This window comes from Canis aureus, chromosome 1 (genome assembly GCF_053574225.1).
Source record: "Canis aureus isolate CA01 chromosome 1, VMU_Caureus_v.1.0, whole genome shotgun sequence".
NCBI lineage: Eukaryota > Metazoa > Chordata > Mammalia > Carnivora > Canidae > Canis > Canis aureus.
In genome coordinates this window covers 94,504,608-94,529,540 of record NC_135611.1, presented here as the reverse complement: position 1 = coordinate 94,529,540, position 24,933 = coordinate 94,504,608, and the positions used below count along the sequence as shown (strand labels likewise).

The 24,933-nt window shown below is 35.9% G+C and overlaps 1 protein-coding gene across 5 annotated transcripts in view; it reads right to left on the bottom strand.

Moving 5' to 3' along the window:
- RIC1 (RIC1 partner of RAB6A GEF complex) overlaps positions 1-24,933 on the bottom strand; it is a 144,960-nt gene that overhangs the window by 37,376 nt on the left and 82,651 nt on the right. For 4 of the 5 annotated variants that reach the window (XM_077909624.1, XM_077909608.1, XM_077909634.1 and 1 more), the window contains 5 exons: positions 20,221-20,328; positions 13,914-14,056; positions 13,488-13,624; positions 8,222-8,313; positions 2,605-2,693 (listed from right to left, as the gene is read on the bottom strand). In XM_077909624.1, the coding sequence (XP_077765750.1) occupies positions 2,605-2,693; positions 8,222-8,313; positions 13,488-13,624; positions 13,914-14,056; positions 20,221-20,328 (569 nt within the window). The remainder of the gene's footprint in view (positions 1-2,604; positions 2,694-8,221; positions 8,314-13,487; positions 13,625-13,913; positions 14,057-20,220; positions 20,329-24,933) is intronic. The other variant, XM_077909614.1, reaches the window with a different exon arrangement.

Genomic DNA, 24,933 nt, shown 5'->3' with positions numbered 1-24,933 from the left:
AGATTCCCAAGAGTACCAGTGAAACTGAACAGTACTTGAACAACTTCAAAATACAAAGTAACTGCTCATCCAAAACTGTATAAAAAGCTAAATCAGAAATAAATTATAAGGGCCAAATAAATACATTTTCAGACCCCACCTTCCAAGAATGGAGTTTATCATAAAAAACTTCACTAAAGAAAATTCCGAAGGAGGTATGACAGACAGAAAATGGTCTCAAGTGGAAGGTGGAAGGTGCTAAAAGATATGATATGGGCAAAAACACTGGAATACACATGTGGGTAACACGAAGTTAGTTACATATTGAAGGTTTCCTGAGATTCTGACATGAGATACCTTAGCTTCCTCCTTGAGGCTAATGAGATTTTTATTTATTGGATTACATTTAGACAAGTGCCTCATTTTTTTTCTGACCCAAACATCAGAGAAGTTTGTTTATTATACAGCAATTATTCTTGCTATGGGGATATATCTAAACTTGGGAGAGGCAGAGTGAACACAGTTTGAAAAAGGCTCCCAATTACTAACATACACATAGAACACGGTATAGTATCAAATTTATGAGACCTGTAGTAATGAGATTACACTGCCTGTTCAATACAATCCTGCAAAGGTCACTGGCTTAAAAACATGTTGATTCATTTATCACATTTGTTAATAACTAGGTGCCTCTCACTAAACTGAACTAGCCTGGTGTAAAGAGATACATCCTACACTCCTACCCTGAAGCTACCAGGAAAAAGCCACCCGTAAGCTAGTTAAGTTCAATAAAGCATTATCAGTGATAAGAAAGATGTTATATGCAGAATATAATGAGGCGCAGGAGGGAATGGTATTCTATTTCATAAAAAGAGATTTCATTTAAGCTGCATCTTGAAAGACCAATAGATACAGACCCTCCATATAGACATATGGGACATTTCAGGTAAAGAAAACAATAGGAGACAATGGCTGACTCTCAGGGATCTGCAGGTGGTTTGGTAAAGGGCAAGCCTGCAGTTCCTGTCTATGTGCAGCGTATCCCAGGGCACTGCAGAGAACTCACAGGGGGTTCCATGAGATCTTCAAGAGAAATACAACAGATATATAGTTATCTGTTGGACACAATGTAAACTGTTAGCTCTAGGTAGTTCACAGTTGCAGCATTATTAGGCTGTGCTACATTTATTTTGATGATGTTACATCTTTGCAAAGACCACTCTTTAGGAATTGTTGCAGAAAAACTGTCATGTGAACATCAATGTGGAACAGGAAATGTGGGTGACTGTACCCAATCCAACTCCAAGGCTTGAAAAGTTTTAGTGTCCAATAGGCACAGACATCCTAGTAGTAAAAAATACTCTTTAAGAATAAAATTAAAGGGATCCCTGGGTGGCGCAGCGGTTTAGCACCTGCCTTTGGCCCAGGGCGTGATCCTGGAGACCCAGGATTGAATCCCACGTCGGGCTCCCGGTGCATGGAGCCTGCTTCTCCCTCTGCCTATGTCTCTGCCTCTCTCTCTTTCTCTGTGTGACTATAATTCATTCATAAATAAATAAATAAAATTAAAATATTATTTTTCTTTCCATTTATGGGCATTACTTTTTGAAAATGCTACTAGGATTTAGACCTAACTATTTAATAAACGGAACTTTTGGTATTTCTTTTAACATAGGGTATTATGGTAAAATTATGGAGACATTACGGGCTGAGCGGACCAAGAAATAATGCCAGCAAAAGATCTTACGTGCCCCATATGTAGAAGACACAGTTGATTGGTTGATACATCTACTTCCATCCTTGTTCTCCCTTGCTCACTTCTACCATAAAGGTTTGGAAAATCCAAAGGTAGTGAATGGGACAGAATTATGGCCAATCAGATGTAAGCAGAAGACAGCTGGACCAGGTAGGCGGTGGGAATGCTTCTGAGAAACCTTTTGCTTTCCTGATTAAAAAACCAAATATGCTGTTTCTTCTTCCACATATGCCTTTCTTCTTGACTCACATGCAGAAGTAATATTTGCAACTCAGAGACTACCTGAGACCTTGAAGCAAAGGCCAAATGAAGGCCAGCAGTAACTCACCTTTGGATTTCTTGCTAGTAAAGAAAACAAGTCCTATTTAAGCCACTATAACATGGGTTTTCTGTTGGTTTCAGTCAAAAGCATTTCTTATAACAAGGACTTTAGACTTAATCCTATAGGGTCCACTCAAGATTCACTAAGGGGTTCAGAAAGACACTGTTTTTTTTACTGCTCTGTATTCCCCATTTAGAATAGAGTCTGTCCTATAGCAGGTATTTGATAAGTATTTGCTGAATGGATAAGCTGAATTGGAAGGCAAAATAGCAAAGGCAATGAAGTCAGCTAAGAAACTAGAGCAAAGTCCAAAGACTATAAAGGCTAAAACTATGCAAAGACACAGAGGACTAAACCAAACAATAACAATAAAAGGAGCATCCTCAGGAGCTCTAGGTACACAGAAATCCCTGGGCCACACAAAGTACCACTATATGTTTTAACAGTATTTGACTTATAGCATGCATCATTGAAAATCCACAGTTGCTACACATATCATTACCTGTACATTAAAAAATTACAAATAAGAAGGAAAAAAATAACTCACCAGGATATTGTTTTGCTGTTAGCTCTAGTTTATGAGACAGCAGCATAGCTCCAGTGGTGTTATCTATTGTATAAACCTGTACAGTACCACTGTGAAAAACAAACAAGCTTTTAATGAAAAGAGACAAATACAAATACAAAAAGCATCATTATGGAATGGTTATGTTCCGCTGGTAAAAGCGTAACGTAAACCCAAACCATTTTGTAAGTAATTTGCAGTCTCATAAATCTGAACAAATGCATATTTGTAATCCAGTAAAATTTTCCACTAAATATATCCCATAGATATCCTTGTCTTTGTATCAAGACGCATGCACAATGTTCAGTATAATATTGTGCATAAATTCAAAAAATTGAAGCAACACGAATGTCCAGCAAGAGAAAGTAAGCATAAACTGTGGTATAATCACATAGTAGTCTAGCATATAGCACTAACTTGACTTTAGTCACATGCACTAAAATAGACAGCCAATATGCATATATGTAGTATAATTCTGTTTCTATTCAGTCAAAACATAGTAGATACATTTGTAGTAAAAACGCAACAAAGAGCTAATGGGGACATCATCTCTGGTGGAGAATGGGGGATATTTAAGAAGAAGTGGAAGCAGGGAGAGGCATCTGCCCTGGTAATGTGCTATCTCTCATGCCGGATAGTATTTTATACAGATTTTCATCTTATTATTTTTTTATGTCCTATATAATTTTTATATCTACACACATGATACATGCTATTTTGTGTATACTGTATATATAATGATTTCATTTAAGAAATCTTTACAAAGACCAAATTTATGAACGGCCAGAAACCAAAACTTTGTAATATTACTTCTAAGCTACATTTCAAAATTGACCTATAATGATCATAAAAAAAAAAAAAAAGTTTTGCTTATGGAATTCTTTTCAGATTGAAAATTTAACACAAATGTTATTTTTAAACTACTGTTAAACCTACGGCTGATTTTGCACACATGAGGATGATACGGGTTCATCACCGCCAGAATGTTCTGGCAGTTATATGCACTCCTTTGTGGGGGAAGCCAGACAGTTTTCCCACAGCAGTTCTGACCCATATGCAACCAGGTCTGCTCTTCTGAAGGATCAGGGCTGAGGCTCAATAAAACACCCAAACTAACAGGCCATGTGAAGTTATCCCACAGCTCACTAATGCTGCGTTTTTAAATATTTTTCTTCTCTTTCATTCTGAATAATTTATCTTCCTATGTTTCCAAATCATTATTCTTTTCTTCTGCAATGTTTGATTTGGATCTTTAATCTCCCTTATTTAATACAAAAGAGACCCTCTCCAAGCTCTCTGGAACTCCCTATCCACCTGTCATCCTTCATGTATCATCCTGAGACCCAGCTGCTTAGGTCTCCCCAGATTTTCACTTCCCTGTAACTCAACTCAGGCAATCTCCCAGGCTCTGTCTCCCCGGCCTTGTGCTACAGCCTGGAAACTCTCTCAAAGTAATTAAAGCTGAGGCATCTGCAAAGTTTTATTTCTCATCTTTCAAGGGACCAGTGTCCTCTGCTGCCTAATGTTCTAGGTCTTGAACTCATATTGTCATACTGTTTCATATTTTTGTCCATTTTCCTCCCACATGGGAGTGAGAACATTGATGTTAATTCCATCTCAGTCAGAAGTCAAATGCCTGGGAATAGGTATCTTTCCAGACTACCTGCCCAATTAGACACTTTGCTGAAAGACAGCCCTAAGTAGCTAAGTAGCTAGCAGGTATTTACTTGTTTTTGCTTTGCACCTGACAACTGTCAAGTGGTAACTCTGGGTTGCTGAGCTCTAAACAAGTCAGTGAGGAGAGTCCAAATATTTTTAATACAAGAAACTGGTGCTAAGTCAATACTTAAAAAAGACTGACAACTAACCTTTCATGTATTCTCTACTGCCTAAATTGTTCAAATTATTTTTATTTCCATTTCCCATTAACCCATTACAGGAAAAAATGTTTCTTCATGCATAAGACACTACTCACTAACCTCAAAGCAAAAACATATCTCTGTAAGAGATATAGTTATAATCACAAGTGACTAAATTTAATATCACTCGTACCAGGACAACTTAACATTAGTGCTATACGGTGCCATTGCAAGTACATTACATATGATAAAAAATGTTTAACAAAAAAAAAAAAAAAAAAAAAAAGTTTAACCAGCATTTGGTCAAACCTTTAAACATAAAGGTAAGAATTAGGTTGTAGAATTGATCCCCTTGCAAACTGGCATCCTAGAAGAAAGTTACCTTCCTACTCAAAGGATACCAGCTATAGTTTAGTGTTCAGAGCAATTAATTCTGTTAAGGGCTGGAAGATCAGAGCTAGAAGCCACTAGTCTGTTAGGTCACATAGCTACAATCACAAACTTCCACCCCAACTCATGGTCACAAAAAAAAAAAAAAAAAAAAAAAAAGGCTGGCACCCTCCCAACTGATGAGAAGTAAGAAGACAGAGGCCGGAGGCCAAGATTCTACCTTCACTGTCCTGGGGAAGGGCCTCTCATGGGTTCTACTACTTGGCCTTGGTAGGCCTGCGGGTGCTACCCTGACTGCAGGCAGCACGGTACTGTGCACCTGCCACTGCTCCTGTCCAATGTTCCTGTGTGAACTTCCTCATCATCTAACTGGACTAGCTCAACAAGAACACGCTTCAAGGTTCCAATCATGACAGGTTTAGAGGAACTAACTAAAAGCCATTATGAAGGGCAGCCCAGGTGGCTCAGCGGTTTAACGCCGCCTTCAGCCCGAGGCATGATCCTGGAGACCCAAGATCGAGTCCCATGTCAGGCTCCCTGCATGGAGCCTGCTTCTCTCTCTGCCTGTGTCTCTGCCTGCCTCTCTCTCTCTCTCTCTCTCTCTCTCTCTCATAAAATCTTTTTTAAAAAAAAGGAGAAAAAAACTTCAAAAAAAGCCATTATGCAGAAACAACAAGACATATTTAGAAAGCAGGACATTTTATAAATAACCAACCTGGACTCTTAAAAAGTTAATGTCACAGAAATAAGAAAAAAGGTGTATGGGTTGTTACAGGCAAAAGAGGATGACAGGGAAACAATAACCGAATACAAATCATTGATTTTGACTGACTCTGGTTCAAACAAGCAAACAAGGAGCTATAAAAAAAATTTTGGTGACAACAGGGTTAATTTGAATATAGATTGAGAATTAGATCTTATTTGGGGGTCTATCATTAATTCTGTCGTATGACAAAAATATTGAATTATTATCTAAGAAAATATCCTCTTTTTGAAAACCAGTAAACAATGTAAATAGCCATTAATAGCAAAACAGATAAATTATGATACATTCATACACTGGAACACCATAAATCAATCAAAAAATAATTTTTGCTACTGGCAAACAGCATGGGTGAATTTCACAATGCTGACTGAAAGAAGCTAGACCCAAAACATAGTTAGAATATGAAGTTCATAAACATGAACTTCTATAAAGTTCAAAATCAGGTAAAAGTAAATTATGCTCTTTAGGAGCGCATGCATATGTGGTAAAACCATAAAGATAAGTAAATGATCATCACAAAGACAGAACAGTGGTTACCTGTAAGTGTGCTGAGGAGGTAAGAGTTGTCATTTAGGAAGTAGTGGGGCTGAAACTTTTATCAGCTCACAACATTCTAGTTCTTGACCCAGTTATGAACAGAGGTGTTTGTATTATAAATATTTGTAAAACTGAGTATTTGGACCCATACACTTTCCTTTAAGTATGGAGGGTTTTTTTCATTTTTTAAAATTTAAATTCAATTAGTCAAACATAATACATCCTTATAGTTTCAGATGTAGTGTTCAACAATTTATCAGTTGCATATAACACCCAGTGCTCATCATATCAAATGCCCTCCTTAATGCTATCACCCAGTTACCCTACCCTCCCCCCATGCCCTCCAGTGACCCTCAGTTTGTTCCCTATTGTTAAGAATCTCTTATCAATCTCTTTCCTCCCCTATGTTCATCTGTTTTGTTTCTTAAATTCCACTAATGAGAGAGATCATATGGTATTTGTTGGGACACCTGGGTAACTGTCAGTTAAGTATCTGACTTCAGCTCAAGTCATGGTCCCAGGATCCTGGGATCCAGGCCCTGTTGGGCTCCCTGCTCAGCAGTGAGTCTGCTTCTCCCTCTCCCCCCGCCACCACTTGTGCTCTTTCTCAAATAAATGAATAAAATCTTAAAAAAAAAAAAGATATCACATGGTATTTGTCTTTCTGACTGACTTAATTTTGCTTAGCATAATACCGTCTAGTTCCATCCACATCATTTCATTCTTTTCAAGATTTCATTATTTTCAATGACTAGTATTCCATTCTACACACATACACACACACACTCCAATATATATAAATAGTCCATTACACACATCTTTATCTGTTTATCAGTGGATGGATATTTGGGTTCTTTCCATGTTTTGGCTATGAACATTAAGGTGCAGGTCAAGTTAGCATTTTTGTATCCTTTGGATAAGTATCTAGTAGTACAACTGCTGGGTCACAGGATAGTTCTATTTTTAACTTTTTGGGGAACCTCCATACTATTTTCCAGAGTTGCTGCACCAGTTTGCATTCCCACCAACACTATAGAAGGGTTCCCCTTTCTCCACATCTTAGCCAACATCTATTGTTTCCTGAGTTGTTAATGTTAGACATTCTGACTGGTGTAAGGTGGTATCTCATTGTGGTTTCGATTTGTATTTCCCTGATGATGAGTTATGTTGAGCATTTTCATGTGACTGTTGTCATCTGTATGTCTTCTTTGGAGAAAAGTCTGCTCATGTCTTCTGCCCATTTCTTAACTGGATTTTTTTTTTTAAGATTTTATTTATTCATGAGAAAGAGAGAGAGGCAGAGACATAGGCAGGGGGAGAAGCAAGCTCCCCAAAAGAGCCTGATGCGGGACTTGATCCCAGACCCCAGGATCACGCCCTGAGCCGAAAGCAGATGCTCAACCACTAAGCCACCCAAGTGCCCCATCTTAACCGGATTTTTTGAGTGTTCAGTTTGACTCAGTTCTTTATAGATTTTGGATACTAGCCAAAGGAAAGGATTATTTTTTTAAAAAAAGAAAAATATCTTCCCTGATCCTCTTTTAAATAATAAAGAACCTAAATTTTGGCTGATTTAATCTTTTTAATTTATAACTTAAATTACAAGTTCCAATCACTAAAGAAAAGCTCACCTTTACAAATTAAAACACTTAATATCCTAAATCTGCCCTTTAGATCTGTTTTGCTTCAACCTAATAAAATGCTTTCAGATTTTAAAGATTGTATTTATTCATGAGAGACACAAAGAGAGAGGCAGAGACATAGGCAGAGGAAGAAGCAGGTTCCCTGATGGGAGCACAAAGCAGGACCCAATCTTGGGACTCCAGGACCATGCCCTGTGCCAAAGGCAGACACTCAACCACTGAGCCACTCAGGTGTCCCGCTTTTAGATTTTATATTAAGGCTGACTCCTATATTGTGATAGGCATGACAAAGTTTACAAGTATGTTTAGACCATTTTTTGTTTAAAAAAATATATTGGAAAAAAAGCACACAAAAAAACCCATTATTTTTGACAATGACTCTTAAAGAAGTCTCTATCAATTACCTTGCACAACCAAATGCCATGAGTCGATACTTGTTATTTACTGCTACACAAGTTCCATCAACAACATCTTGTGGCCAAACTCCATGAAGCTGCTATAATAAAGAAAAATAATGAAGGTTTTAAAAGTGCTGTCTAAATACACTGTCTAAATACACTGTAATCAGTATAATTCTCTTTCAATAAACATACAGTTTTGTAAGGCTTTCTTTGGTTTCATCTGGCTAAGAAAATATTCTATCGGGACTACCATCTGAATAGCAATTTCATTAATTAGTTCAATAAATATTCTCAAATGAGCTCAGTCTAGAGCTAATTTATCTACTTGTAAAACACTAAAAAATGGACTATCTGCAAACCTAACTAAATGAAGATGACTTTCCTATTAGGATATAAACATCCTGACAGCAGGAACTGAATCTAACTTGCTCACTAATATTATTCCCATCACCCCCCACATTGTGTTTAACTGCTCAATTGTAGAAAACAGCAAATTTTATTTCATCTATCCTTTAAAAGTGGTTTGTGATTGTCAAGTGCTTACTATTCTCTATTATTCCTTTATTTTACAGTATGGTATATAACCTACTAAGATTCACAGGATAGTGCCTGGCAGCCTAACATCTCAGGTCTACTAATCACTTGCTAAAATAATGATCTGACCTCTCCAAGCTTTAGTTTTGTTTTCATAAGTTCTTACCTCTTAAGAGTGTTTTGCAGAGTAAATGAGAACATACATACATGTAAACTATTTGATACAATGACTAACATTCAAAAAGTTAAGCATTCAATAAATGAATACATTATTATTAAGCTTCTATGCTATTCCGCTCCATTGTTTGTTTTTACCTTTCAAATCAAGGATGTCTTAGATTATAAATTCTAAGGCAAAGGTCATTATGATTATTAGTTTAATAAGCACAACAACACAGCACACTATACAATACAGCACTTTATTTTTGGATGATCCTAACAGTAAACACTCTAGAAGATCCAATATAAATAACAGCTCTGTTTAAAATATAATACTATAGATTTTATTTAATTCCCATTTAAATGAGCTATATAATCAATTATCTAAACATGGCATATCTGCTTCCTTTTTTTTTTTTTTTGGTATTTTTCAATTATAATAAAAAAACACTATTTTAGATGACCAAAAAAGGTAAAGATAGCACTGAGCATTATTTCTTTGGACCACTGCTTAGACTGAAATTAATTAACTGATTTCTGTAACAAGTATTTTCCAGGTGCCCACTATTCACCTAGCACTGTTCTAGGTGTGGAGGATGTGGCAGGTATTCAAAAACACCAAAATTCTTGCCTTATATTTGTTAGGAGGTTGTTAAGTTAAAAAAAAAAAATAGTATATTGGAGATTGGTGAATACTGTAGAAAAAAATAATAAAACAATTATAGAAAACAGATAGTATGGGAGGATAGAATAGTCAATAAGTTTTCCCCAAATGCAAATGCATTTTGAGGAACGAACTCAAGGAGATATACCAAGTACAAAGGCCCCAATGGAGTAGCATTTTTGGCATGTTCAAGTACATCAAAGAAGCCTATGCAGATGGAGTGGATTGGAATGAGGAAAGAAGTAGTAGATGAGGTAACAGATGTAAAAGGAGGTTAAATTTACAGGGCTTTGAAAGCCACTATAAAACCTTTTTGGCTTTTTCCCTAATTTATACATAGTCACTGGAGGATCTTTAATTTTTTAGAATTTTTCCATTATGAATTGTAACACATTAAAGAACAATACATAATTACAAGATTGTACATCTCAATAATATCACAAAGTAAACACTGTGGAATTAGCTAGCACGTAGGCCAAGAATTATCAGTATCTAACCGTGTCTCTCCTGACCAATATACCCTTACCTACCACAGAAGTAACCAACATCTACACTTAAATGGTAATCACTTCCTTCTTTTCCTTTAGACCAATACTACTTAAGAACATGCATCCATATAAATTCTAATTTAGAACAGCCTATGTTATTTTTAATTTTACATAAAATAAAATCATAGCACATATCCTTTTGTGTCTAGCTGCTTTCACTCAGCACATCTGTGAGACCGAGGCAAGTCACCACATACAGCCTTGCTGTGCATGCAAGCCTCTGCCTCCCTTGCCTGGGGATTCTTTGAGGTATTGTTAGCTCTCCAAAGCCTTCAGGTACATTAAAAAATGTTTTTCTCCAGCTTTTCTAGTTGTCTTCAGCAGGTTTTGTCCTAATTATCTAGTCCTATTGAAGGGCTTTGAGCAGGGGAGTGGTATAATCTGACATATTTTAATATATCTGTTAAATGCCTCAAAAATGCCAAAAAGAATTTTTACAAAGCACTTAAGTAGTACCTAATATAAATATGTCATTAAGTGTATCTCCCAATTGCCAGTAATATACATATGTATTCTTTACTTCTAATTTGTATTTTCTAACTTATTTAATAATGTCCATTTGCTTTTCATTTTTTTCTAAATTCTTAATTTACTGGAAAGTTTCTTTAACCAAAGCCTAATAAAAATGATAAAAGCTGATACTTAGAAAGGAGTCACTTTTTCAGCTCTAGGATTTTTGTTTTCAACAAAAACATTTAAATCCCAAGCATAATTACAAATTACTATGTAAAAAATTTTTTTTATTATTTTTTTTACTATGTAAAAAATTAAATACTTCAAAAACTCAATTGTATTCTTATATATTGACATATTACCACAAATGCATTATTTAGTACTTTACTATGTGAATAATGGAAAACAGTTTTAGGAATACTAAAGCTGACTCTATACATAGAAAACAATATGCCCGGGCAGCCCGGGTGGCTCATCGGTTTAGCGCCGCCTTCAGCCCAGGGCCTGATCCTGGCGACCCGGGATCGAGTCCCATGTCGGGCTCCCTGCATGGAGCCTGCTTCTCCCTCTGCCTGTGTCTCTGCCCCCCACCCCTCTCTCTCTCTCTGTGTGTCTCTCATGAATAAATAAAATCTTTAAAGAAAAAAAAAAAAAGAAAGAAAACAATATGCCCTTAAAAAATCTTGGGGTACCTGGGTGTCAGCCTTTGGCTCAGGTCATGATCTCGGGGTCCTGGGATTCAGCCCTGCATCAGGCTCCCTGTTCAGTGGGGAGTCTGCTTCTACCTCTCTCTCTGCTGCTCCCCCTGATTGTGTGCGCTCTCTCTCTCTAATAAATAAATTTTTAAATTTTTAAAATGTTTCCAGTTAAAGAGAATAGACTGAATATAAATACTTAGCTTCTCTCTTAAAATCCCAACTTTTATAACAGAAATAATTTCTTCAAAAGCATAAACTGACAAGGACAACAAAAGGGAGAAGAGGTAGTATCAGAATATCTTTTTTTTTTTTTTTAGAATATTTTAAAAGGTAGGAAGTTAAAAAAAAAAAAAAAAAGGTAGGAAGTATATGGATAAGTAGCATCCTAAACTTGCATTAAAGGGCAGCCCCAGTGGCGCAGCGGTTTAGTGCTGCCTGCAGCCCAGGGCGTGGTCCTGGAGACCTGGGATCGAGTCCCACATCGGGCTCCTGCATGGAGCCTGCTTCTCTCTCCTCCTGTGTCTCTGCCTCTCTCTCTATGTCTATCATAAATAAATAAATCTTTAAAAAAATAAAAATAAAAAAAAAATAAACTTGCATTAAAGAACACAAAGAGGGCAATCTTGTGGCTCAGTGGTTTAGCGTCGCCTTCAGCCCAGGGTGTGATCCTGGAGACTTGGGATTGAGTCCCACTTCGGGCTTCTTGAATGGAGCCTGCTTCCCTTTGCCTGTGTCTCTGCCTCTCTCTCTCTCTCTCTCTCTCTCTCTCTCTCTCTCTCTCTCTCATGAATAAATAAATAAAATCTTTAAAAAATAAAAATAATAATAATAAAGAACACTAAGAAATAGCTAAATTTATACTGTAGGGTGCAAAAAGGCTTGGAGATTGAGATTTCTCAGAAAGGGTGAACTAAAAGCAGTAGGACTTTTAGTCTTTTAAAGCCTGTTTAAGCATCATCTGGGTGTTCCCATAGTACCGTCTCAATATGAGCAGCTAAGAAATACCCTCTTTCATTCCAACACTGGAGATTTTTCTTTGGAGAAAAACAAAATAAAAAACCCTGATGTCTCTGGGTCACACTGAGAACATGGATAAGTGAATTTGGACCTTCTAATTTAATGCTTCCATAACTTAAAACCCAGAATACTGGGCCAGTCATGTTTATATTCTCTGGAAAGAACTGCAGGACTTTCTTCCAATGAACACTGGATACAGAGAGGGGAGGAAAGGAAACAATCCAGTGAGCTCAACCAATGCTGACGATTAGATTAGGGTCAAACAAACCCACCAAAATCCACAGAGCTTTCAGTGAATCCAAATTTTAACTTTGGATCTCTGTCACAGCAACCAAATTCACATATTAACTAATCATACATTAATTAACCATTAACTATGAAAAGATCTCATACAAATAAAGGAACAAAGGAAATTCTCAGGATGATAGAAGATAAAAATGCAGAAGTATAATGGTGTTAAAGCAGTCCAGTTTGCAGCAAGCCAGAGGTTCCAAGAGAAATTTCAAGTAGATGAAACAAATAGAACGTCTAATGAACGTCTAAAAGAACTGAGAGGATATTTACACAAACAGCACACAGTATGGGGTTGAATTAGTGGTAAGTATGTAAAAAATAAACAAATATAAAGAACAAACAATTATTAATTCTCAGTGAGAGGGGAAATGTTCAGGAAAGAAAAAATAAAACATATCACATGGCTCAGGTACTAACAGGGTTTGTACAGTGATAACAATATAAACAATGAATAGTAATTACTCAAAATCACAATAATTATACTATGAAGATGGGAAGAATATATGAATGTGGTAGGAACAGGGAAGCAAATGGTCTTTTCCCACAGTGGGAACTAATAAATAGCCTAAAAATTAAAAATTAAAGAAAACACACAAGAGTAATGGAGATAAGTAGCAAAATAATAGTTAAAAAAAAAAAAAAAAAAAAGTGGTTGCCTCCAAGAATGGAAACTGGGTGTGAAGAGAGCAGGAATAGGGAAGGAATTATCATTTTTCTTCAACATATCTAATAGAATTGTCTACGTATATTATTTTTAAGTATTATACATGTTGATTTTTAAAAGTTGTTAATAATAACTCTAAAATCTTAAATAAGGAAAGTGGGGGAGGAATTTAACAACAAAAACTAAAATTAATAAATGTAAAATAAAGAAAATAAGCATTCCAAAGTAAAAGTCATACCTCTGCTGTAAATCTACTCGACACTGGTGTAATAAATCCAATTTTACCATCATTGAACACAACAGCAAACCCATCGAGTGTAGCACAGTACTCCATGTCTCTGATGTGCACATCTGCAAAACCCAGGAATGAACCTGCTGATGGAAACAGAAGTACATGAAATATAAATATAAATACAGTAAATAATGACCTTACATTGATTGTTTGTAAACCCCTTAAGAACAGTAAAGGACAAAACTAATGACCTAATACCACCAAACAATGAAACCATTCCTTTCTACACACACACACACACACACACACATACATTCCCCTTACATAATGAATTCCAAAGTAGAAAAATCAATGTTCATCCATAGCAAATATCTAAACAGATTGTGTCAAATATTAAACATTGGTTCTACCCTGTGCAGAAGATGTAACTACCTCTAGATGACTGCAGATCTACTGAAAAAGGTACTGTGCAAAGATTAATAGCTTTCCTTCCATTTGTCATTCCTTCCCAGTGAATAAGATGAAGAAGTCCATCAGAAGTAGCAACGAGGAGATCTTCCAGCACGGACTGCAAACTGTAAAGAAATAACCAATTTAGAACCAATTACCTATTAATAGAGCAGACTGGGAAAGCAATGAGTATGAATATAATTGCTTTGGAGAATATTCATACAGAGAGGATCATGAACCAACTTACAAAATTGTCAGTCATCTACAACTTGGCTATATTAAGTTGGTTCACCTATGTTTAATTTAATCCAGAATCAGAAATTCTGGAAAAAATAAAAGACTTCAGGTAGCCATTGTCACAAACCTGATCAACCAGATTAAAAAACTAGAAATACTGAAACAGCAAATTCAATGATGGAAGGACAAATGAAAGCTGACAAAAAAGAAAAAAGGCAAAGAAACCATAAAAAGAACAACTTATGACAGGTTGACAGTCTGGAGCCATATAAAGCACAGAGGTAATAATCCTCTAGCCATGGCCAATATGAACCTCCCCCAGTGATGAAAATGCTCTGTATCTGTGCTATCAAACATGGAAACCAGCAGCCATATATGGGGACTGAACACCTGAAATGTGGCTAGTGGGACAAAAGAACTGAATTCTTAAATTTAGTTAATTTAAATTCAAAGAACTTCATTTGATTAGAGACTATTTTACTGGTGTGCACAGTTATGGACCTCAATATTTCTACAGCATCATTGAGCCTCATGTTGTTCATTCCCACAACAAGCATTTATAAAGCCCATGCTCTATGACAGATGCTATGCTCTGTGCTGGAGATTCTGAGGTGAAAAAATAGTTTCTCCCTTCAGAAGACCACTCAGTTGACACAAGAATTAATTATGGAATATGATCTCAGCATTTATTTACAAAGAGATTTAACATTTACTTAGCTAATGGCAAATAAATGCTCACTTTGCTTACTCTTAGACACCTAGCCCCTAAGGCACTAGTGCTAGGTTATATCTGGCACTAAATGTTTGTGGGAGGTGGAAGAAGGAAGAAAAGAAAAGAGGAAAGGAGAATACATGAATGACAGTGCAAAGGTACTGGCACAGAGAAAGAAAAGGAGAACTATGGGAACCAGTGGAAACTACTCTATCAAGAAAGCCAAGGTTGTCAGATGGATTTAAGAAAGAAAGAAAAAATTTAAGAAAATTGTCAAATGCTAGGGGTGCCTGGGTGGCTCAGTCAGTTAATCATCTGCCTTCAGCATGATGATCAGCATCATGATCAGGTCATGATCTCGAGGTCCTTGGAAGGTGTATCTGGGATGGCATGCCGCTCCCTGCTCAGAGGGGAGTCTGCTTCTCCCTCTGTACCTCCCTCTGCTTGTGCTTCTCAACGGTCTCTCTCAAATAAATAAAATCTTTAAAACATAAAAAAAAAAGAGTATCAAGTGCAAGAGAGAATGAAAAGTGTGATGTGGGATCCCTGGGTGGCGCAGCGGTTTGGCGCCTGCCTTTGGCCCAGGGCGCGATCCTGGAGACCCGGGATCGAATCCCACGTCGGGCTCCCAGTGTATGGAGCCTGCTTCTCCCTCTGCCTATGTCTCTGCCTCTCTCTCTCTCTGTGTGACTATCATAAATAAAAAAAAAAAAAAAAATTAGAAAAGTGTGATGTGTCTATAATGTACACTATATACTCTTAAGTTTTCTTTCATACTTAAGACTGTATTTCAGAAATATTTTAATTTATAATGGCAGTGGAAACGTTTTTAATGTTTTACTTCTTAAAGTAAACCTTCAATCCTTTAAAAGCTGTATTCAATGACTCATTCTCCAAGGACTGTGTTTTCTTCCCTACCACAAAGATTAGAAAGAGTAGAATAATACATTCCCTTAGCCAGCTTCATCTCTTGATTGTAATCAATTGAGTTTATAGAAAGTTCACCTTTGACATATTATATATTCTTCCCCTTCAAAATTATATTTTTAGTGTAAAATTTCTGTGTGGCGTGTAGTGAACAGAATATAAAACTTTATGTTTCAGATCTGCTGCTATATGTCAAGAGAAACAATTCGGTAGAACAGCTGCTGGTTTATCAGTGATTTTCAGTCAGCAGGACTCGGCCTAGGTTTTTTCCGACCATATTCTCCCCCTCCTCTGTTCCTATTTCCCTACAAGAATCACTGCATATGACAGGAACAATATCAAGGTCATCCTGGAGTAATTTAACTGCCTACTACGCAAAATTCAGTTCTCTTCTGATAAAGTTAAAAGAATTCAGAATCTCCACACTGTCACCCACAGGGCTAGCACAAAAAATGACCGGACATGTGAGGAAACAGGAAAAGGTGATCCAGAGTCAAGAGAAAAGTCTAACCATACAAATAGACTCCGTCAATTCTGATGTTGGAATTAAAAGGTAATGACTTTAAAGTAATGACCATAAACATGATGAGGAATCCACAGGAAAAAATTAGATCCTTGTCATTTAACTGAAAGTAAACAAACTCATTAAAACAAAGATAATGTGAGTTCGTTAAAATACTGAGAATTTCCATAAATTAGTCAATAGGCCTCAGCCCACACCATGCAAGTGTGGGCCCACTCACTGCCAGTGTCACAAAGATCAGAAAACTAAAGGATTAATTCTTGGCACAAGAAGGTATCAGGATTCTCTGGAATCTTTTCATGCTGCATTGGTTTCTAAGTATTTTGAAAATCACCCCCTGGGAATAAATACACACAAAATGTACATAAATATACTCTAAGTTATATCCTCAGAGAGCCTTTGCAATCACTGACTTCATGGACTTTTTAACAGATAACCAATATCCCAGAGGTGTGTCTTCCCCCCACCCTTAATTTAGGATCTTAGAAGCATAATAGTAGGATCTTGAAAGATTAGTATTTCTGATTAATCAAATGCTCTTAATGGGAAATAAAGAATTCATAATTACCAATTCTCAAATATGTAGATATATCTAATGTCTAATAAGCATTAAATACTATATACTACACTGGGCTTTCCTTAAGTGCCTGGAGGAAGATATGGAATAAATTGTGGTATTTATTAGTATTTATTATGCAGTATTAGGTAGAAACAGACTAAGAGTTTTAATTATATTAGTACTTCTTACCTTCTAAGGATTTTCAATCCTCAAGTAATAACAAACATCAGATGCTCACCATTAATCCTATTCTTTCTTCAAGCAAAAACTAAAAGATGGCAAAAGTCTTGCCATATTATGCCTACAACCAAGTTTAACCATTATCTCTAACTTCATACAACTTCTATTTTTGGTGGTAAGCAGGAAATTAGTCAGTTATAAAAAGTCCAAATATCACATCTTCTCCCTCAATGCAAGAACACACACAGCTCAACTCCAATCACATTTCCAACAAGTATACATTATGTGTTAGGAATACTGCTCCAAAATGCAATTATTTTTCTCAACTTTTGAGAAAAACCTTAGAGAGTTCCAGTCATCCAAACTTGTATATTAAAAACTAGCACCTGACTAAAACAAATAAAACCACTTAGCACCTGACAAGTTAAACTTGTACAAGATGTCAGGATTTCTTTCTTTAAAGCCTCTTTTTCTATCCCATCCCCATGATCCATAAACTTTGCCAGGGGGTAACGGTAGAAAGCCATGCTTGCAAAGTGCTGCCCACAGACATTCCACATTCCTTTTGGACCAAGTTACACTCTGGAGAAGAATCTCTGTGCTGAAATAGCATTTGAGGTAAAGAGTAACCTTCTGACCAAGGGAATCATAATTCAAACTCAATCCTCTCTAACCCTGATCCCATTGAAGCAAATAACAACAGAACAACATTCCTTTTCTTTGAAAAGAATACATAAAAAGATGGACTACACAAGGTAAGACAACAGCCAGCCACTTGCATACAGTTTTATTTGATATGCACCAGTAGCTGCACAGTATTCTAACAAAAAAATGGTGAAAAAAATCTTTTATCAGAACTGTGAATCAGAAGACTTTAAAACACGGGCTTTACATATTCATACAGTTCAATATATTCATATACTACATCCATATAATTCAATATTTAGTAAGACCACAAATTCTTTTTCCCCAAATCTGTGGCCTAGCCACTCCATTCTCATGCCGTCTCTTATACATTTTTCCAGAACAATACATATTCTAACGCTAACAGCTTCCTTTTAAAAAGGACTACTAGCATTATTATACAGAGTACACCTTGCTTTTTTCACCCAACAACATATTTGGGAAGTTTTTCCAGTAAAGAGTGCCTGAGAGACTCAGTTGGTTCAGCATCTAACTCCTGATTTCGGTGAAGGTCATGATCTCAAGGTCGTGAGATCAAGCCCCATATGGGACTCTGCACTGGGTGTACAGCCTGCTTCTCTCCTTCTCTCTGAAAGAAAGAAAGAAAGAAAAGAAAGAAAAGAAAGAAAAGAAAGAAAAGAAAGAAAAGAAAGAAAAGAAAGAAAAGAAAGAAAGAAAAGAAAGAAAAGAAAGAAAAAGAAAAGAAAGAAAAGAAAGAAAAGAAAGAAAAGAAAGAAAGAAAGAAAGAAAGAAAGAAAGAAAGAAAGAAAGAAAGAAAGAAAGAAAAAAAGAGTGCCCTCATTATTTCTACAGCTGTATACTGTTCCCATTGTGTAGAAGAAAAAAACACTTTTTAAAGATTTTATTTATTCATGAGAGACACAGAGAGGCAAAGACTTAGGGAGAGGGAGAAGCAGGCTCCTCACAGGGAACCCAATGTGGGATTCAATCGCAGGACACCAGGCCCTGAGCCAAAGGCAGACGCTCAACCACTGAACCACCAGGTGCCTCTAAGTAAGAAAATTTATTTCAACAGCTCCCCACTGATGGACATTTAGGCAGTTTTTGATCTTTTGTTATTATAAACAATGAAAAACTCTGTAAGCCTGTCATTTGAATTATTTGTAGGATTAATTCCTAGAAGGAGAAATACTGGACAAAGACCATGAGTATATATAACTCTGAAAGGCACTACTTATTAATCAATTTCCAAAGACACTGTATGAATTTACACTCCTACCACCAATGTGTAAAGTTCTCCTCATCCTGAGTTCCTCCCCAATAGTATGTTACCTAATTGTTCACACATATAAGTCATTTATTTAATCTTCTAATGGAGATCTATTATGTAATGTATTAAATTGGAATACAGAAGATGAAAACTGCTTATATTCTTATATTATATTTGTTCTATTGTCTTTTTCTCGCTAAAATCTTTACGTGTTGCGAAAACTGGCCTTTCGTGATATTCCCTGGAAGCATATTTCCCTGTTTTCACAGCTTGTGTTATCTTCTGATCATACCTATAGCCATTTTTTCCCTCTTTCTTTTTCTACTTTTATTTAACCTAATTTGTTAACGTGTCCTTTTGTAAGAATTTATTTGCAGGTTTTCTGACAGGAAAATTTTAATGACTCCTAACAATGAATTCTGAATTAGGAATACCTCTTTTGCTACTACTTCTAATTTTTTTAAAAGCAAATGTTATCATAAGGGATAAGAAATACTAGCCATTTCTATTCACAAAAGGCTGGAAATATCACATAATTTCATGATTGTATATAACTGGGTACAGGAAAAGGTTCTTGGAGGTCCAATTTTAATTCTGGATTCATAAAAAAAATTGTTAAAAAAGAAACAAAAAACATTGTAGTAAAAAACTTTAAGTTTAAAAAATATACTTTTAACAAGACCCACACATCATAGACACCTAAAATGTCAAAAGCAAAGCAATTACGGAAATAAAGCCAAATTACACATACACTTATTTTTTCCATCAATAAATACAACTTTTTGTATTTTGGTATTTCTGGCCCTCTTATCACAAAATCTTTATTCACAATGAGATCAGAAAGTTTAACTTTCTTACAAGTATTCACATATTTCCCAAAACTTATGAAGGTTTTGGAAATAAAGGCACTTTCTCTTTTCCTCAACCTGGATGACTTTTATCAGTGTCATTTCAAGTAACATGCACTATGCTGTATCATTCAAACAATTCTAGATCTTATCAAAAAATATAAATTTCTGGATAAGATTATAGTTAGTATACTCAATTTATAGGCTTTATTAAATAAACAATTGAAGTATAATAATGTACTAAGGGTTAATCAAGCATTTACAGCTAAAGAAAAAATTACCCTGAGTGAAAAATAAAATAAAATCGGTTTTCCTACTGGTCATGCGATTAATCAACTATATTATATAGTGTCATCAAAAAATGCTAAATTTAACCAGAGTACTATACCTCATGATGGGTGCTTGCAAATCCAGTATTTTCCTCATTTCTAAATTTAATGCTGGAGCACAATGTTCTTCCTTAAAATGGGGTGTCCCCTTCATTTGTGGACTTCCTCTAAAAAAAAAAAAGAAAAAAGAAAAGAAACAGCAAATATACAGGATTAAAGAGAAAGATATGAATTCTCCTCCACTTTGTGATTCATATATACCCAATCAGATAAAGTAAACATAATCAAACTTACAAATCAGGTATTATTCCTTTAGCTTCTCAAATGGAAATTTTAACTCCATTATAGCAGAGATACGAATTAGACAAACAAGTTTAACTAATGTAACTTCTGTTGGGGAAGTAGGAGTAGAGGGAGAAGACCAAAGAATCTTAGGGAAAGAAAAACACAATAAAAGCAAATTCTCAAGAGAACCAATAGATATTTTTAAATGACTGATGGCCCTTTCTGAGGTGGGCAACTCCAGGAGGTATATACCTCTCCACCCAGCGCATGTCTGATATGATCCAAAACCTCACCTCCTCTTACCTTACATCACACCTCATCCTTGATTCCTCTATCCTCTGGGTATGTATCAGAATTAAGGTCAATTCAGGGATGCAATAAGAAATGCTTCATATAAACCTCAGTAATAAACAGCAATGGCTAAATCTGGTAGCTCCCCGATTTTAAATGGCTAGCCAAGAGTGGTTATTAGATCAGTTGCAACATCACTGAGCCGCCCCACACAACCCCTCCAAAGGACTATTCAACAGTTTTGGCATCTTTATCTCCACATGGCATGGGACTCTTTCCCAATACACAGGTACTGATAGCTGGGGTTTAGCTGTCTCTTTCCTTATTATCACCTATCACTTACTTTTGGCAACAATGAGCCTAACATTTCTCCCTCTTCGTCACCTGTATTATTAAAATTAAGTGTAAACAGTCTAACACGTTCAACAGCTTTTAAGGTCCCTGGCTTTGATACTTGTCTGCTTACTTTCTGGTTTTAGATTATTTTCCATATAGAAGCTTGATGGTGCTTTATCCTGTTCTGCTACTGCCATGACGTGGAATATTTGATCCCTTCCGTATGCCTGGATGGCTAAACTGGTTCCAGTTAAATCACACAGGTTCATGTTCAATTAACATGCTTGCTGTGATACCCACTAAGAAGGTCATCATGAGATACTAGTTTGCAGAACTCCTATCTGGACTGCTAATCACACAGACATACTATAATGATTTTCCCGAGACATTTTCCACGTACATCTAAAGTTATTTTTCAAATACATATACATAATTTAAACAAATGGTGCTTGAAAGCTGACGACAAAGGGAAAAAACAGAAGTGGTCTATTAGGACACAAGGAGCATTGGTTCTCTTACTTCTTGACTTCTATTTACCCTCATGTTTTCCTGCAGTACGTTCACACTGCTTCAGCATCATTATTTAGATATTACTTACTAACTCCTCATTCTCCCTTTTTTCCCCATCCTCCTAACATAATTATACCAAAATGTTTTCACTGGAATGTTAAATAAATAATTTCTACTTCAAGAAATATTAAGTGATTAGGGTGTCTGGGTGGCTCAGTCAGTTAAGCATGTGACTCTGGGTTTTTGACTCAGGTCATGATCCCAAGGTCGTAAGATCGAGCCCCAATCCAGCTTCTGTGCTGGGCATAGAGCCTGCTTGAGATTCTCTTTCTCTCTGCCCCTCCACCCCACTCATGCTCTGTCTCTCTCTCTCCCCCCAAAACAACAAAACAAAAAAAGTATTCGGTAATTACATTGGTTTTCTTATAGAACTTGTTAATTTTCCTGAAGTTAACTTTACTGCATGCTTTCATTTGCTGAGTTTTCTTTAAACTTATACTAAAGTTTTCTCAGACTTCTTAACAGCTCTGACAAAAACAACTCTCAGTATAATCTTCTATGTGGTCAAACCTGTCACATAACCTATTATTTCCTTTTACCCCAGGCATTCCTCCTGGTGCCCACTGCCCTACTAAGTCTAATGCACAGCTATCATCCTGATATTTTCCTTTGTTATTTCTTTGCTTCTTTCCTATGAACCTTTTTTGTTTTTTTAATTCCTCTTATTTGGGTCACATATTCTGGCTTCCTGGAAAGGTATATGTGGTGTAAAATTTGAACTCTCAAGTATGATATGACTTTGAGTGTGATATGACTCATGTGAATGAGTACTTGGGTATAAAATTTGAGGCTGCATGTCCCAACACAAAATGATGCTCATGCAAAGCAATTTATTACATCAAAAGATTATAATTAAAATATGCATCACAAGAAATAAAATATCATGCAGCCAAAAAAAAAAAAAAAAAAGGAAATGTGGAAGAACTCTTTCAACTCCTTGGAATGGCCTCCCGGAACTCTCGTTTAGTGAGAAAAATTAAGGTGCACAATACTGTATGTGATATACTACATTTGTGTGACAAGCAAGGAAATACAAATGTTTAAATGCATGTGCTCATGTTTTAAAAATGAAAAGGATAGCCAAACCTAAAATAAAAATTGTTATCCTCAGTGGAAGAGAGAATACAGGATAAAAAAATGCTAGCTACAATTTTTTTAAACTTTGGGACATGAAAATATTTCATATAATAAGCCAAGTTAAAATTAAAATCCACAACAAAAATCAATCTCTAAAAACAGAAAAGAAACTTAATTGTACGTCGAGCTAGCAGCACAAATAAGATTTCAAGTAACTCTGAAACACAGTATTTTGTGCATTCTTAGTGGGAAATCTGCTATTAAGGATAAAAATCCTGAAAGAATCAAACTGTATTTAGTAACAATATTGTTATAATAATAGTGATATTGTTTTGGAGCTACTATGTATACAATAAAGCAAATAAGTGATTATGTTTATGTTATTAGGAACCAAGATTATCAATAAAAGAAAATACACAAATATAAAACTAGAGAAGTAAAATTTTTAACTTTTAAAATTTTTTTAAATTTTAAAGCTTTTAAAATCTTTAACTTAATCTTTTATTTGAGTTAAAGCTACCAGTATTAATTCACAATGTACTTTTCCTTTCTAAAATCTACTTTTTATCTCTATGCACTAAAAAGTCCTAAAAGCAAATACAACCAAACAACAATTAGCATCAAGTTCTGGTCTTCAAAATTCCATTTTGCACAGAAGAAATCAAAGGTCTTTGGAGAGCTGACTTACTCCAAGACAGGGGCAAGCAAGAAATGTTAAGGTGAGCCATAGGTCTAACAAGGATGTCATCTAAATAACACCATTTTTATGGGCTCCCCCACAGGCTAAAGATATGGCAATCTGATCAGAAAGACTGACTGCAAATGATAAGAACTCAAAAATGTAAAAACCACTGCCTTTACAACAATACTAAAAACACTCGTTAGTTGGTTATCTCTGAAAGTTCTTAGGACACAATTCATCACTGTAAGAAAAGGTAAAGAAATGAGCATCTCTTTTGTTTTTCCTGCGTGGACTATATTTCAGGGTAAACATTAAATAGATAATGAAAGAAAGTTCTTCTTTATATAATTACGGCTACAGAATATGGAAGGAGTTAATTTTTTAAAAAAGCACAATTCTGTTATCTTTATCAAAATAACAAACCAAGGGAATCAATAACCAAAACCAGATACTGGTTTGAACAAATCAATTTCTAAAAAGACAGCTGTGGGGATCCCTGGGTGGCGCAGCGGTTTAGTGCCTGCCTTTGGCCCAGGGCGTGATCCTGGAGACCCAGGATTGAATCCCACGTCGGGCTCCTGGTGCATGGAGTCTGCTTCTCCCTCTGCCTGTGTCTCTGCCCCTCTCTCTCTCTCTGTGACTATCATAAATAAAATTAATAAATAAATAAATAAATAAATAAATAAATAAATAAATAAATAAATAGCTTTGCGTTAAAATGGTGAAAACAACACAAAGTATTTGATATTAGTAAATTATTAGGTTTGTTAGACATAATATTATAGCTTTCTTTAAAATGACTTCTTTAAAATGTTTCTTTAAAATGTCTACTTGTTACTGATAAAACTATTTAGGACTGAAGTGATATACTATCTGAAACTTGCTTCAAAATACCAAAAGCATATATGCATAGTGAGAGACAGCTACTGGTAACTTCTGAATGCAAGAGACGGGCTCAGGGTTAATCACTATGCTGTTCCCTCTAGTGTATGCTTGACAAATCCCTTAATAAAAGCTCAACTCAATGTATTTCTTTCAGCATTTTAAAGGCTTTCCACCAATGTCACTTAGACTCTAACGTGTAGCTGTGGAATTCAAAGATATTCTTATTCACAGACTTTATTCTTGATCTGTTTTTCCTACCTGGAAGTTCTTAGAATTGATCTTCCTTTGGTTTCTAGTGAGTTCTAAAATATCAGGACGTACTTTACAAGTACGTAAACTTATCACTGTTTGCATGGAGCACCTGCAAGCTGGAAAATTTACATGTTACCTTAATATACAAACTCTCCACTTCTGTTATCTCTTTCTGGAACTCCCGCTAGGTTAGATACTGGACTTCATGTTAACTTCTAATTCTCCCCTTTTTTCTCTCTTACTGGGAGAGTTCCTCAACTGTTTCTTCCAATGCTTTACTGAATTTGAAATTTCTGCTTTTGTCCTTTCCTTCCAGGAACTTTCTCACCTGCTCCACGTTTCTTCTTTTAATTGTTGTGAATAATTATTTCCTCAAAGTGGCTTTATTCTCTGC